General features: G+C 44.0%; 1 protein-coding gene across 1 annotated transcript in view; it reads left to right on the top strand.

Moving 5' to 3' along the window:
* Nucleotides 1–1341: 1341 nt before the first annotated feature.
* Nucleotides 1342–14835, top strand: part of SERINC5 (serine incorporator 5) — a 103584-nt gene continuing 90090 nt past the window's right edge. Inside the window, exon 1 of the mRNA XM_045496862.1 lies at nt 1342–1667. Within this exon, the coding sequence (XP_045352818.1) occupies nt 1641–1667 (27 nt within the window). The 5' untranslated portion in view covers nt 1342–1640. The remainder of the gene's footprint in view (nt 1668–14835) is intronic.

Here is a 14835-nt window from a genome sequence, read left to right as displayed (position 1 = left end):
TATTTTAATTTTTTTTTTCTGCTTTATTATTATTTCCAAATTTTAGTTAGAGCCACTTGTTACTTTCCATGGCTCTGAGTAGGGCCTGCTCCATTATTTTTCTTCCTCTAAACTCAGGTATTTGAGATTCTAGGAGATCCTGTGCAGCTCATTAAAAACTCGGTTCCCATTCGACTTTCTATTCTCCAGCTTCTATTCTTCCAGAGAAGACACTCCTTGGCCAAAGGCTCTGTCTCGAAAGCGAGTCCATTTAAGAGCAGGCTTTGCATCAAGTGCTAGGGGATCAGACAAGTGGATTCCAGTCCCAATTTTGCTTCTTCAGCTTTGCGGTGAAACTTTGGGCAAGTTGTTTAACGTGTCTGGGCTTTAGTTGCCTCATTTGTAAAATGGGTACAGTAATGTTTATTTTTTTTTTAATTTTTTTTTAAATTTTTTTTTTCAACATTTATTTATTTTTGGGACAGAGAGAGACAGAGCATGAACGGGGGAGGGTCAGAGAGAGAGGGAGACACAGAATCGGAAACCGGCTCCAGGCCCTGAGCCATCAGCCCAGAGCCTGACGCGGGGCTCGAACTCACGGACCGCGAGATCGTGACCTGGCTGAAGTCGGACGCTTAACCGACTGCGCCACCCAGGCGCCCCAGTAATGTTTATTTTAAAGTAAAAGGGCACGGGGCAAAGTTCATACTAACAAACTCCTCTTCTTGAAGTGGCTGTGAGGAGAGCAGATTTCGGTACGGAGAAAAACTAGGAGTGCTCTGTCTTCTGCATGTAAAAAGCGATTATTTGGGACCCGTTTTTAAAGTAGGTCGGGTGAAAGGAGGCAGGGATGCAAACCAAGTCCCTGGGCGGGGATGGAGGCTGGAAAATAGATCAATATCCAGAAGGGAGGAAAGGGCTCTCACTGAATCCCCCAGAGTGCCTGGCAGAACAGCCAGGTGCCCATAGATTCAAGGAAACTTGGGCAGAGGGGCTTTTCCCTAAAGTAGTTCAGTTTTCTTGACAAAGGAGGGAGGTAAGGGATTTCAGAAACAGGAATCCAGGGGGTGTCTTCGTTGGCGCGAGGCAGTCAACCCGCACTCGGTGGTCCCTACTGCGTCGGTTCGGTTCGGTTCGGTGCAGGTCACTCAGCAATCGTTCAGTTAAGGATTTAAGCTTTACTGGAGCTAGCAACCAGCTCCTTGAGTGGAGCTGGGGGTCAAAGGGGCGCTGCGCTCTCCTCAAGACCAAGCGCAGTCAGGCCGGCGCGGGAGCACGGGAGCGCCGGGCCCGCCCGACGGTGGGCGGACTTCGGAGCTCTCACTGCACCGGGAAGTGATGGCAGCCGCCCCGCCGCCTGACGCCAGCGGAAGTGCGAGCCCCGGGCGAGCCTGCTTCGCGGCGGACCGCCTGGGAGGGGGCGGGCACGGGGCGGAGCAAGGGCTGTCGTGGCTCGAGGGGGCGGGCGGGGTCTGCAGCGACGGGGCGGGGTTTGGCGGCGGTTGTTTTCACCCTGGCGGCGGTGCCTGGCGCTTGGCTGGGGCAGATCGGCGTGGAGGCGTGAGCTGGTCCAGAAAGGGGTGATCGCGGCTGGAGGGAGCCAGGAGGGCCGGAGGGACGCGGGGAGCGGGCGAGCAAGCCCGTGGTCGTCAGCCGCCAGGATGTCAGCGCAGTGCTGTGCGGGCCAGGTGAGCTGGGGGAGCGTGTGGCGGGGTGGGGGGTGGGGGGAGGTGGATCGGGCTACGGGGTGGGGAGCCCAGGCACCTACGGCTTCCCTGGGTGCAAGTCCCAGATCCAGATCTTCGGCTGAAAGTGAGGCTGGTGGTGGGTCGCCCGGGGCTGACACTGCGCAGTCTAAGTGAGTGAGTGCCTCGGGCCCGAGCGCGGCGCTCAGCCGTCGGGGAAGCCCTGTGCCGCGCGCGAGCTGGAAGGCACTCGGGGAAGCCCAAGAGGAGACCCTGAGGTCTTCCCGTCCGGTCTTAGGGACTTCGCTTAGGGCGGGGCAGGCAGGGCTCGGGCGAAGGATCCCGACTGCTCCTGGAGAGTGTCGCCGACCCCTCAAGGCAAGGGTGTGTGGGGTTGAGCCCCGTAGCCCACCAGGTTCTGCTTACCTGATGAGTCCAGAAAAAGACGTACGTTTGGGCAACGTCTCCTTTCTCATGCGGTGAACAAAACTCGGGTCATATGGCGCAGGCAGTTTGCCCTTGGCATCTTGCAAGCCTAGAGCATTGGCTCTGTGCCTTCCAGAACGTCTCGAAACCTTGTTTCCAAAGTATGGTTCTCAGGGCCGCGCGCAGGGAAGACTAACCCAGCCCTGCTTCCTGAGTTTCCCGACGCAACCCTCGCTGCACGCTACCTGCTGCCTGGGCAGAGCTCGAGCCTTCCCGTCCCTTCTTTCAACTGAACTTGCCAGTTACCCTCATATAATATCTTAAAATATATTTGTCTACTTTGGATAGGCGACTCCTACTGGTTAGTAGCGCATCTGGGCAGAATTAGTAGGTTTTAACACTTTAATGCTAATTTCACGCCTTCCTGCCGAGTAAGAAAAAACGAAGTAAGCAAAGCCTTCCGGATGTCGAACTCCCTCTTGCCTATCCTCCCTATTCTGTACAGCATTTCTGCACATAATTTTAATGGGGTGTTTTTGTTTGTTTGTTCTCAAATGAATGTAACTCCGTGGGGGCATTCAGGTACGGGGATATTCTTGCTTCCGAATCCAGTCAACCTCACGGCAGTCAAAGCCTGCCAGTAAGTGATGCAGGGGTTAAACTGTGAGTTTTCGTTACTGGCCGATTATTCTGGCAGATAATACGCCCTCTTTCTAGTGGCCGTGTGACGCTGAGAGGTCTAATACTGTACCTGACATGCATTCGCGTTGTTCTTCTTGGAGATGAGGAAACTATTTTTAACTCGAGGTGTAATGCCTTGCCTTGAGTCCGGCAAGGAGAGAGAGGATGCTTACCCCCTTACCAGGGCTTCTGAGACCAATGTGGACCGGAAAAGCTATTTTCTGAATGTTTCCAATCTCAAAACTTTGCACATCTTTCATTGTTTCCAGTTGCTTTCCAATTTGATGCCACACTTTCTATTATTTAGTAATTATAGATATTTAGGAGCATCTGTCCTCCCCTATTCCTTTGAAAGGCCCTTGAGGCCTTCTGTGACTCCAAACAGCTAATTTAGGGCTTTGAAAATGATTACCAGTACTGAGGTGGGTCTTGTAAAAGAATTATTGGTATGGTTGATATTTTGGCAGGATTGAAGGACTCGTTTCTAAAATCCCCCTCTCAGGACTTTGGAAAGAACCAAATCCTGGCCATTCATCACAGGAAAGTTAACTTCTGCTTTCTCTGGACTGCTTGAGGCAACACTGTGGTGGGTCTCAACACAGTAAGGGGGTGATGACACTATGATTTCCTACGAATGAGGCTGTTAGGTGTACATTAAAAGGACTCAGCATATCGTAATTAAGTCCACCTACCTATTTATTTAAATTAATTAATTAACTGTGTTATTTAGTTTATCTTTTATTCTACCAAGCTTTTGTTTAATTTGAGCACCTACAAACTTTTTACTCACAGCATTTCTGATACCAAATGTGTGGGGTTTTTCCCCCCTCATACCAACCAGTTTCCCAACTCCCTGGACACCAATTGGACATACAACAATTCAATTCAATTATGACACCACCTGGATTTAGTGTCCCACAAGTTAAGGGCTTAGTTGGGTAAGACTGCCCCTAGCCCTGAATTTCAGAAGCCAGTCACAGGTCTCCTTGGCCTCCCATACCAGGGAGGAAGAAATAATCATATTTCTGGCTATCTCACGATATCATAACATCTGTTTTGTTCCAGGAGCTAGAGATAGGGCAGTGAGCCAGACAAAATCATCTCTGCCCTCAGGGGTCCATTTATTTGTGGGTGGGGGTATTCCACAAACCATGTAAACAATGAAACAGTAAGTACTAGTTCTGGAACAAGACCTGGTGGCAGAGTGCCTTTGGGTGGGACCGAAGGGAGTCCAGGGGGGCTGGAGTATCATCAGTGAGGCCGGTGAGGTAGAGAGGCAGGCAGGTCCCGATGCGGCCAGGGACTGTCAGCTGCCTTTGGAGTTTGGGCTTTGTTCTTGTTTCAGTGAGAACTGTGGTTTGATTTACACTTTGATCACTTCGGGAGCTGTGAAGACTCAGCCATATTAGGGACTGGAGTGGAGGTAGGGAGAGCAGTCAGAGCTGTTCCTTCAGTGAGTATTTTTTAACTGCCTGTTCTGTGTGCAAGCAGGCTGCAGCAGTGAACAAAAATGCCTCCTGATGGAGCTTAAATCTTGGCGATCTGCTGTTGCTATAGCCCGAGGAGGAGAGAGTGCGGTACCTTAATGTAGGCTTTTGTGCTTACAGTGGGATGTTGCTGGCTTCTGGGCAAATTTTAGAGGTAGAGTTGCACTTTTGTGTGGATTAGAAGTAGGGTGTGGGAATAAGAACGATTCTGTATTTGGCTCCAGCAACTGGATTGATGATGGTGCCATTTATGAGATGAGATAGGAGGCTTAAAGGGAGGAGGAGGACATTAGGGAAGGAAGAGCCATAGTTTTCTTTTGGCTTTGTTACATTTGAGATGCCTATTATAGATAAGTGTTTATTATTTATTTATTTATTTATTTATTTATTTAGAGAGGGCAAGCATGTGCACATGAGCAGGGGAAGGGCAGAGAGAGACAGACAGACAGCCAGAATCCGAAGCAGTGTTTGCACTATCAGCACAGAGCCTGATGTGGGGCTCGATCTCATGAACCATGAGATCATGACGCCAGCCGAGGTTTGACACTTATATGACTGAGCCACCCAGGTGCCCTGAGAAGCCTATTATAAATTAAATGGAAAGGGTAAGTCACCAGTTGGATGTTTAAGTTGGGAGGAGTGTGAGGCTGGAGATAGAAATTTTGTGGGCTTTAACTGAGGACCATCAGGAACAATGTGTAACTCAGAAAAGAGCCTGGGCTATGGACTCACGTCTGGGTTTGAATTGGGAAATCTGAACAACAAGGGTGGTGTGAATGTGCACATGTTACCTACCCTCTATTAACCTCAGTTTTCCTCAGCTGTAGAATGGGTGTGATAATACTTCCTGGGGTTATGAGGATTATATGTGATCTAGACATAAAGTCTCAAAGTACATGATTTAGCACACAGTAAGGAATCCCAAAACTCTTAGTTTGTTAGTGGCCCATACCCACCTGCACCTCATCTCTAGTTCATCTTATTTTTGCCCTAACTCTGCTATACACTTAGATTTTCCTCATGCTGTTGCTAATGGATGCTAATGTAAGGAGAGATTACAAGAGAGAGTGGTCACTCAACACTTTCGGTCACTCAGCACTGTGGTGGTAGGTCCCTGAGGACTGGATGATGAACAAAGAAATTCCTTGCTCTCCTGGAACTTAAGGGCTAGTTAGGGGTGGAAGTGTGGGGGAAACTTGCTACAGAAAATGACACTATACACCATCAGGTGAAATGAGATGTGTAAGTGAAAAATCCAGGGGTGTGTGGATGCCTCAGTCAGTTAAGCATCCGACTTTGGCTCAGGTCATGATCTCACGGTTTGTGAGTCTGAGCCCCACATCGGGCTCTCTGCTGTCAGTGCAGAGCCTGCTTCACATCCTATGTCTCCCCTTCCCCCACACGCGCGACGCTCTCAAAGATAAAAATAAAACATTAACAATTATTTTTTAATTTTTAAAAAATTTAAAAAAAGAAAAAAAAGTCCAGACAATGCTTTCAAGGCAATTTGAGAATAAAGCTTGGCAGGGTTTATGCCAGGCAAGTATAAACATTAATGATAGTAAAAGCAATAGCTGAGGTTTTAATTTCATGTCTACAATGTGCTACCTGTTTTTACCTACATTATGTCATACATTTTTCACAGCAACCTTCAGGGGCAATTAATGTTCTAATTGGCCTTCTTTTGCAGGGGAGGGAGCTGAAGTACAGAGAAATAAATAATTAACTTGACTGATGTTACCTGGTAGTGGAGCCAGGCCTTGAACACTGGCCCACCTGACTCAAGTTGGGGCTCTTAACTGCAAGACTGCCATTCCTCATTATTCTTGCTCTGTATAAATAATGAGTAACTGTTGCTTATTATGGTTGCCTATAAAGGACCAAAGGTAGTTGAATACACAGCTATTGGGCTGTTTTGATAGATATTGCTAGCTGCCAGTCGTGGGTAGATAAGGTCTAGCTTCTTCCAGACCAGATTTTGCTGTTCTAGCCAGCACCTGAAACAGGCCCCAACCTCCTTTTCTTAGAACATTTACCAAAGAGGGCTTACAGTTGTGCATTCTTCCTGTCCCTTTGAGATGTATAAGTATTCCCTACAGCTCAGAGCTTTTCCAGACTAGAACTGAAAGGCAAAAGACAGCTGGGACATCCCACGGATGCAGCCTTAGGCTGCCAGAGGCCATGTTAGAGTTTGGTCAAGTTCCTTCCTGCAAGGGTTTGTGAAGAGTGGCTTTGTGTTGAGATTTCTTGTAATTTCCACCGTTTCTCACTATTAACAGTGGTTAACAAAACCTGGGTTCCTCAGAGTTAGAGGTAACCAAAGCCCACACAGGAGACTCTTAGACTGTGGCCTCTGAGGAAGTGTGAACTAGAACGGGTCTTCCTCATCAGGGCATCTGATCACCTCCAGATTGTAGCTGAACACACACACACACACACAGAGTCCGTGAAGACTTCCACAAAAAGTAAATAAGCTCAAGAAGCATTTCCTTAGGAATGATCTTCCCTGAGCTTTGAGAGTTCTCTCTGAATGTGCACTTAGATTTGTCTACACCACCTAGTACTCGGTCATCTGATGCATAGGACTTGTTTCCTGGTTACTGCATGTATGAGTTTCCTCTCTCCCTCTAGACGGAGTACCTATCATGAACTAGGTGATCCCCCTGTTGAGTGCTTTTGGATGGAAAACTCTCCCTATAGCTCTTTGTTAATAGTGATTGGAAATATTAGGTCTTCATTACATCGCATGATGCTTCCACCCTTTGGAAGACATCCAGGCACACATTCTGTTCATGACTGATGTGCTTTTGAATGAATTGGGGGTATTTGTGAGACTCAAAGGGAAAAACATCACACTTACCACCCAGAGAACCATATTCTGATATTTTATAGTCCAGTCACCCTTATTTAGTATATGTGATTTTACTTAGCAAAATTAAGGTTATACTGTAGGTGCTGTGCTGTATTTGGTCCTACTCTTTTTGTGAAATATTGGGTGATTGAGGAAGTTTTGTTTCTGTTTATTTATTTATTTTTGAAAAATATTTATTTTGAGAGAGCATGCCTGAGCTGGGAAGGGGCCGATAGAGAGAATCCCAAAGCAGGCTCCTTGTTGTTGGTGCAGAACCCTACACAGGGCTCATGAACTGTGAGATCATGAACTGAGCTGAAATCAAGTCAGATGCTTACCCAACTGAGCCACCCAGGCATCCCTTGTTTATTTTTTTAGAGTAATCTCTACTCCCAACGTGGGGCTCAAATTCGCAACCCTGATATCAAAAACCGCATGCTCTGCAGACTGAGCTAGTGAGATGCCCTCTGGTCAGGGAAGTTTTTAACAGGCACTGAGTACTGCTTTGCAGCCATTCATGTTTTCTGAGCTAACAGTCAGGTGTAGGTAGTCTTTTGCCTTCAAACATGATGAATTCTCCAGAGGTGTTAAATAAAGTTGGATGAGTGGAAGTTAATTCATAAGCATATGTGTTAATAGGTTTGTGTGTTTTTCTATTCCTAAATAATTCTTAAAATAATTCTTAAAAATAATGAAGGAAATCTGAATTACCCTCTTTCAGTATCATCATTGAAGATTTATTTCAGTCATTTTTAACAATTTCTTTAAATTTGATCTTCTTTATATGTATAGATTTATATAGATACTATCTACCTAGGTGGTGTTTGAATCATTTTTTTCCTGCTGTACGAAGGTGCCCTTCTCTGTTTCAGTTACATTAAGTTTGAGTCTTGTCATATCACTAGTATCAGCACTTTTATTTTTCTGTTCATTTTTGAAAAACAGGCAGAATGCAGTAAAGTGCCCACATAGTTGCTCTCCCACACTGACAAAGGGTGGGACAAGGGGACTGGCTGATGTTGAACTCTTGACTAATATAGCTCACTGGTGAGCTGAGACAGAAAGAACGTTCAGAGATGTGTAGTTAGCCAAGTTCAGGTTGTTATGAACACCAGTCTGTCACTTACTTTAAGCAGTAGAGAGTGAAGGTGGCCATGTTGGTTGGAGAGTTAGCTTGAGGGTTGATCACTCAGATTTGTTTTCTTGGGCTGCTTTATAGCTGACCTGGGCAAGCTGACAAATAGCTTTCGGCTGTGTGGGATGCTTGGCTGGGAGTCTGAGTGGGATGCCTTGGCTGGGAGGCCTGAAGAGGGCCAACCTGTAGGGAGTGGAAGGCAGCCTCTGACTGTAATGAGATAATCTCTTCTCCATTGTTTGCTTCTGCCTGGTTTTCTGTATAAATGTCACCTGTAGATTTGCCACAGCTATTCAAGATCTGGGAGTGAGTCAGCTATGATCCTTGGAATCTTACCTTTCCATGTCCCGGGTGTTTTAATGTGAACTGCAAGGGTAGAACAAGAAGGATGGCATCGCCTGCTTACAATTCAGAGTACATTGTGGCCAGTTCATCCATGATAGATAATTTGACATTAAAAAGGAAGTCCTTATATAAGATGGGATGTCTGCAGAGCTAGCCATTGGATACAATTACATTTTATCTTTTGAGTTGTTTTCAGTACCTGTAATTATAACTATCGTTAAATTAAAAAAATTTGGGGCACCTGGGTGGCTCAATTGGTTAAGCGTCCAACTTAGGCTTGGGTCATGATCTCAACGGTTCGAGAGTTGGTTGGACGCCCACATCGGGCTCCGTGCCGATAGTGTGGATCCTGATTCGGATCCTCTGTCCCCTCCACCCTTGTCCCTCCTCCCTCTCTCAAAAAATAAATAAGAAAAATCATTTAAAAAATTCAGTTGAGTAAATTCTAAAGATCTAATTGGCTTTATTAATTGTTTCATGAATCAAGCTTATCCCATCTAGCAAGTAGAGGGGAGCATCACAGAAATACAAGAAAGGAAGGTTTTTTTTAAAGAAGAGAGGGGTGGAAAAAAGGAAACTATTAGCAAAGAATCCATTGTGTTAGGCAAGGTCGCCCTCTTAAGGGGAGGGGAATGGATGTATCAGTAAATTTCCTAGTGCTGACCAGGAAATTCTCATGCCAAGTGGTTAAGATTACATATTTGGAGGGTTGAAACTGCGCTTAGATTAGATACGAGGTCTTGGTTTACTGACTTGGGGGTCTTTCTTTTTAACACTCTAAAGATCCTGTGTTCTGTGTGTCTAGTGAAATTTCCTTACATGTTGAGGTTGTCAGTTGAATTTGGGTTGAGATTGGATCTTCAGAGCAATATTAATCCAGTTACTAATCTAAACCACTGTGATTGTCTTAAATGATCAGGTTTTCCAAGTAGTCTAAAGTGAGCCTTTGCAAGATTTTAGAACATAATGTGGGAATCAGTGTAGTGTGTGTGTAAGGAAATTCAAATAGTGGGTTGGTTTGGTTACATAAAACATCTGTTTGAATTTTAAAGGAAACAGGATTTTATTTTGGCTTTTCTGCTGTAGTTTGCCTTGTAAGATTAAAGTTGAGCTGATTGTTTAAGGAAAGCAGCTGTTATGGAAAAAGTTAGAGGAGGTTTTTATCACAGAATAGATTTTGAAACCACTTGCGGGTTTGGAGTAAGGTTGCAGTAGACAGTGATTAAACAACATTTTTTCCCCCTCATGAACACTGTCCAGTTGAAACAAAAGTGAGAAAAACACGTACACACAACCCCTTAAATCTTATTTATGCAAAGATAACTAGGAGAGCTGGAAAATCAGACTTCGGTTTGTTTATCATTTTTTATAAACTGGTCAGCTACATTTTGAAATAAAGCCCACAAGGTCTTCATAGGATTTATTTTCCAGTTTTTTGTTCTTGCCTTGTATCTCCGTGATTTCACAGAGGACTGTGTCTCCTAACGCTGGGATCCTTGGTGTGTGTAGTTCACCAAAACTAGGAAAGAATTCAGTCTTTTGGGGTTCACTCCACGCTCATTGAACTCTTCCAGTGGTGTTCTCAGAAACAATGGCAGTGTTTTGTAACCATAGTAATGAAAATGTTCTATGTAATAGAACAGCACGAATTTATCAGCACGAATTTTCTTCGGCTTTGGTAACATTATTCCTGTTAAATAACAAAAGATTCAACCGACTAAATTTTAAAGACCTAATTGGCTTTACTAATCGATTCACGAATTGGGCAGCATTCCATCTAGTAAGTAGAGGGGAGCTCCAGAAGTCTACAGAAAAGGAAGCCTTTATAAAAGGTTGGAGGGAGAGGGAAAAAGGAAATTATTGGTATAGAATCCATTGTTTTAGGCAAGGTTGCCTTCCTAAGGGGAGCAGAAAGGGGAGGGTTCTATCAGTAAACTTCTAGTGCTGACCAGGAAATTCCTGTTGACTGGTTAACAGTTACATTTTCAAGGATTGAAACTGCCTTTAGGTTAACCTAAGTGACACCATTTTGGGCCTGTGGTTTTCTTTTTAACATTCCTAAGGACACTGTCAACTTCTTTACTGTTAAAAAAAAAAAAAAAAGCTTACAACTCTTAAAGCAATATGTCAGTTGATAAATATTCATTGGTACCTAGCATAATATTAGTCCAAGGCTACTAAGCCTACTTTCATGCTTGGGAACAACTAGTGAATTGATGCTGGCTTTTCTTAGTATAAGATCTCTCCTGGGGCAGAACATCTTCAAAGACTTATTTGAGGTTTGTATATCTCAGTTTTGGACCTTTTTTGCCTGTGAAAGGGTCCACTGGGGGAGACGCTTCCCTAGGAGTAAATGAACCAACCCATGGGGACATGTGGGAGAACTGGGGTCCTCAAGAATGTGTTCTAGTGGTTTCCTGCAGTTACACAGTTTTTCTGAATACTTTTCCTAGAAGAGAGTTCTTAGTATCTCTCAGCTTCTCAAAGGAATCTTACAACCTTGGAAAAACCTAATGTAGAATGAGAAGGGAAAGACCAGCAGTGGAGACCTCTCCATTTGAAAGGCAGGCAGGCATTCTGAGGCACCTGGCTGGCTTGGTCAGTGCATCAAGCGACTCTTGATCTCCAGGGTGTGAGTTCTAGCTCCATGTTGGGTGTAGAGATTACTTAAAAAAAAGAAAATCTTAAAAAAAAAAAAAAGAAACCCAAAAGTTAAAAGGCAGACATTCCTGTAGCAAACATAGAAAGAAAATAAAGTGATGGAGGTTACAACCTGTCTGAAGAGGAAAGAATCTGGGGGTTTGGGGTGGGAGAAGCTTGGGTTTTGTCAGACAGCACCCTATACTCTAGAAGTTAGTAAGGGGGAGACCAGGATTCCTGGGGTTTTTGGCATCTTTGGTTTCCAGAGAGCAGAAGCTATGGCACTGGGGGTTGGAGAGTACTGGGGAACTAAGGAATTGAAGCCAGGGAGGGGAGGTTATGATCTTTTAAGACCTTTGGCAATGGAGGGGAGACGAGTAACTAGTGGGAGATGTGGCATTTCAGTGGAATGTGGTTTGGGGTGTTAAAAAACGTATATCACCTGAGTAAATATGAAGATGTAGTTGGTCTTACTAAACACTTCATGAATTGGGAACGCCTGGCTGGCTCAGTCAGTGGAGCATGCAACGCTTGATCTCCGGGTTGTGGGTTCGAGCCCCACATTGGGCGTAGAGATTACTTAAAATAATAAAATAATTTGAAAAAAAAAAAACCCAACAATTCATGAATCAGGCAACATCCCATCTAGCAAATAGAAAGGAACTTCAAGTTTTATAAAATGGAAGATTTTTATAGAAAGGAGAGTGGAGCAAGGAAGTTACTAGCCAAAGAAAAGAAAGAATTGTTTCAGGCACTGTCACTTTCCCTTAGGAGGAATAACATGGGGTCTTAACTTGTAGATTTCCTCATATCCTTTGGGTGGGGGATAGAGAGGGCCATGCAGCAGATGACCTCATTGGTGCTGACTGCAAAATTCCTGACTAACTGGCTAAGACTATATTTCTTGAGGGGGGTGGGGGGGAGGGAAGACTACATATTACAGAGGGGTTGAAACTGCAATTAGGTTAGGTATTAAGCCCTAGTTTGGTTACTTGCCTTGGTGTCAGTGACTCTGTCATGGGCCTGTGGTTGATTTTAGAGAGGGATGTGAACAGATTGCCATTGTGAAAGAGGAGCAGGTTACAACCTGAGTAGAGTTGGGGCTGGCCCTTGGTATGAGTAGTGAAGAGGTTTGGATACTTCCTGTCTCCAGATTGCAGGAGCTGAAGTTCATGTACTCTTAAGTTCTATAACCTGTCAAAATTTAGTCTGGAGGTAGCCTCCATCCCCTCGATTTTTCTCTCCCCCTCTAACTTCCTTCCCCTTATTTTTCTGTTTAAATTTCTTTGATCCATTTGGATTTTATTCTTTAAAAATTTTTTTTAATGCTTTATTTATCTTAGGGACAGAGCACAAGCAGGGGAGGGGCAGAGAGAGAGGGAGACACAGAATCCAAAGCAGGCTCCAGGCTCTGAGCTGTCGGCACAGAACCTGACACAGGGCTCGAACCCGTGAACCAGGAGGTCATGACCTGAGCCAAAGTCGGCTGCTCAACCGACTGAACCACCCAGGCGCCCCTTTTTGGATTTTATTCTTAGGAAAATCCTGTTCAGTGTGGAGCCCAATGCAGAGCTCAAACCCACAGACTGAGATCATGCCCCGAGCTGAACTCAAGAGTTGGATGCTCAACTGAACCACCCAGTCTCCCTTGGAAGACATTAAAAGGCATCCCTTTTAATTCCCCATCTGAAGCTTAGATGTCTTTTTATTTTATTTATTTATTTTTTTAAGTTTATTGTTATTTATCTTGAGAGAGATGTTGAGAGCAAGTCACGGGAGGTTAGAGAGAGAGGGAAACAGAATCCGAAGCAGGCTCCACACTGTCAGCGCAGAGCCCAATGTGGGGCCCAAAATCGCAAACCATGAGATCATGACCTGAGCCAAAATTAAGAGTCAGGTGCTTAACTGACTGAGCCACCCAGGCGCCTCCTAGATGTCTTTTTAAAATGCCCCTTCTAATTTTTTTAATTTTTAGTTTTTTTAATTTTTAGAAGATTTTTTTTATCTTTTTAAAGTTTGTTTATTTAGTTATTTAGAAGAGGGGTAGGTGTGGAGAGAAAGAATCCCAAGCAGGCTCTGTTGTGAGTGCAGAGCCTGCTGCAGGGCTTGATCTCACCAACTATGAGATCATGAATTGAGGTGAAGTCAGTTGCTCAACTGACTTGAATCACCCAGGCACCCCTCTAATTTACTTTTGTGGTAATCAAAGAACATATTCTCTACATATTAATTCCTTTTAAAGCTATTGTTTTATGTGAATGTTCCACGTGCCCTTAAAAAGAACATCTATTCGGGGCGCCTGGGTGGCGCAGTCGGTTAAGCGTCCGACTTCAGCCAGGTCACGATCTCGCGGTCCGTGAGTTCGAGCCCCGCGTCGGGCTCTGGGCTGATGGCTCAGAGCCTGGAGCCTGTTTCCGATTCTGTGTCTCCCTCTCTCTCTGCCCCTCCCCCGTTCATGCTCTGTCTCTCTCTGTCCCAAAAATAAATAAACGTTGAAAAAAAAAATTAAAAAAAAAAAAAAAAGAACATATATTCTACAGTTATTGGGTACAGGGTTCAAGTTGATTGCTGGTATTGCTCATATCTTCTCCATTACTGATTTTTTGGTGGTGATGGTGGAAATCATCTAATTCTCTCAGTTACTGGGAGAAGGGTGTTTTCCAAACATGATTGTGTTTTTTGTCTGTCCCATTCTGTCATTTTTTATTTAATATATTTTGAAGTTCTATTAAGTGTACACACATTTATGAATGTTGTTTCCTTAATGAATTGATCCTCTTATAAAATGATCCATTTTATCTCTGGTAATATTCTTTATCTTCAAATGTTTGTCTGATGGTTATGCCATCCTTTTAAGTTTCACCCCATTTTAGCCTTTTTTTAAAAAGTAAGCTCTATGTCCAATGTAGCGCTTGAACTCAGAGATCAAGAGTTGCATGCTCTACTGATCAAGCCAGCCAGGAGCCCCATCAACCAATTTGTGTCTTATACCGTAAAACCTTGGTTTGTGAGCATAATTCATTCTGGAAGTATGCTTATAATCCAAAGCACTTGTATATCAAAGTTCATTTCAAGAACCATTGGCTCAGTTGTGATCATGTGATATTTGGCATCACATACTAATCGTATTGCAAGACATGGCTTGTTTCTCAAGTTAAAATTTATTAGAAATGTTTGGTAGTCTTGCAGAACACTCGCAGAACAAGTTACTCGCAATCCAAGGTTTTACTATATTCAAAAGTGTGTCTCTTATAAGCAACATGTAGTTAGGACTTGCTTTTTGATCCAGTCTGACAATCTTTGCCTTTTAACTGGATGTTTAGATCATTTACATTTAATGTAATTATTCATGTTTGAACCTGAGACTATGTATTATTGGCCATTTTCATTTTCCCTTAGGTTCTTAATTTTTTATCTTTTTTTTGAGGAGGGGAGCATTCATTGAATGTTTTTCAGTAGTCCTCCTCTATTGCCTTTTTATTTCTTAAAATGTTGTAAGCATTATGGTATTGTAGCATCTTGAAGAAGGGATATAAGTCAGAAATTCACCATTAGTAATGGAATCCATTATAGGTGCGTCAGTACTAGATACTGACCAAATCTTTA

Source organism: Leopardus geoffroyi, chromosome A1, assembly GCF_018350155.1.
Source record: "Leopardus geoffroyi isolate Oge1 chromosome A1, O.geoffroyi_Oge1_pat1.0, whole genome shotgun sequence".
In the NCBI taxonomy this organism is placed as follows: domain Eukaryota; kingdom Metazoa; phylum Chordata; class Mammalia; order Carnivora; family Felidae; genus Leopardus; species Leopardus geoffroyi.
This window is presented reverse-complemented; position numbering and strand designations above follow the sequence as displayed.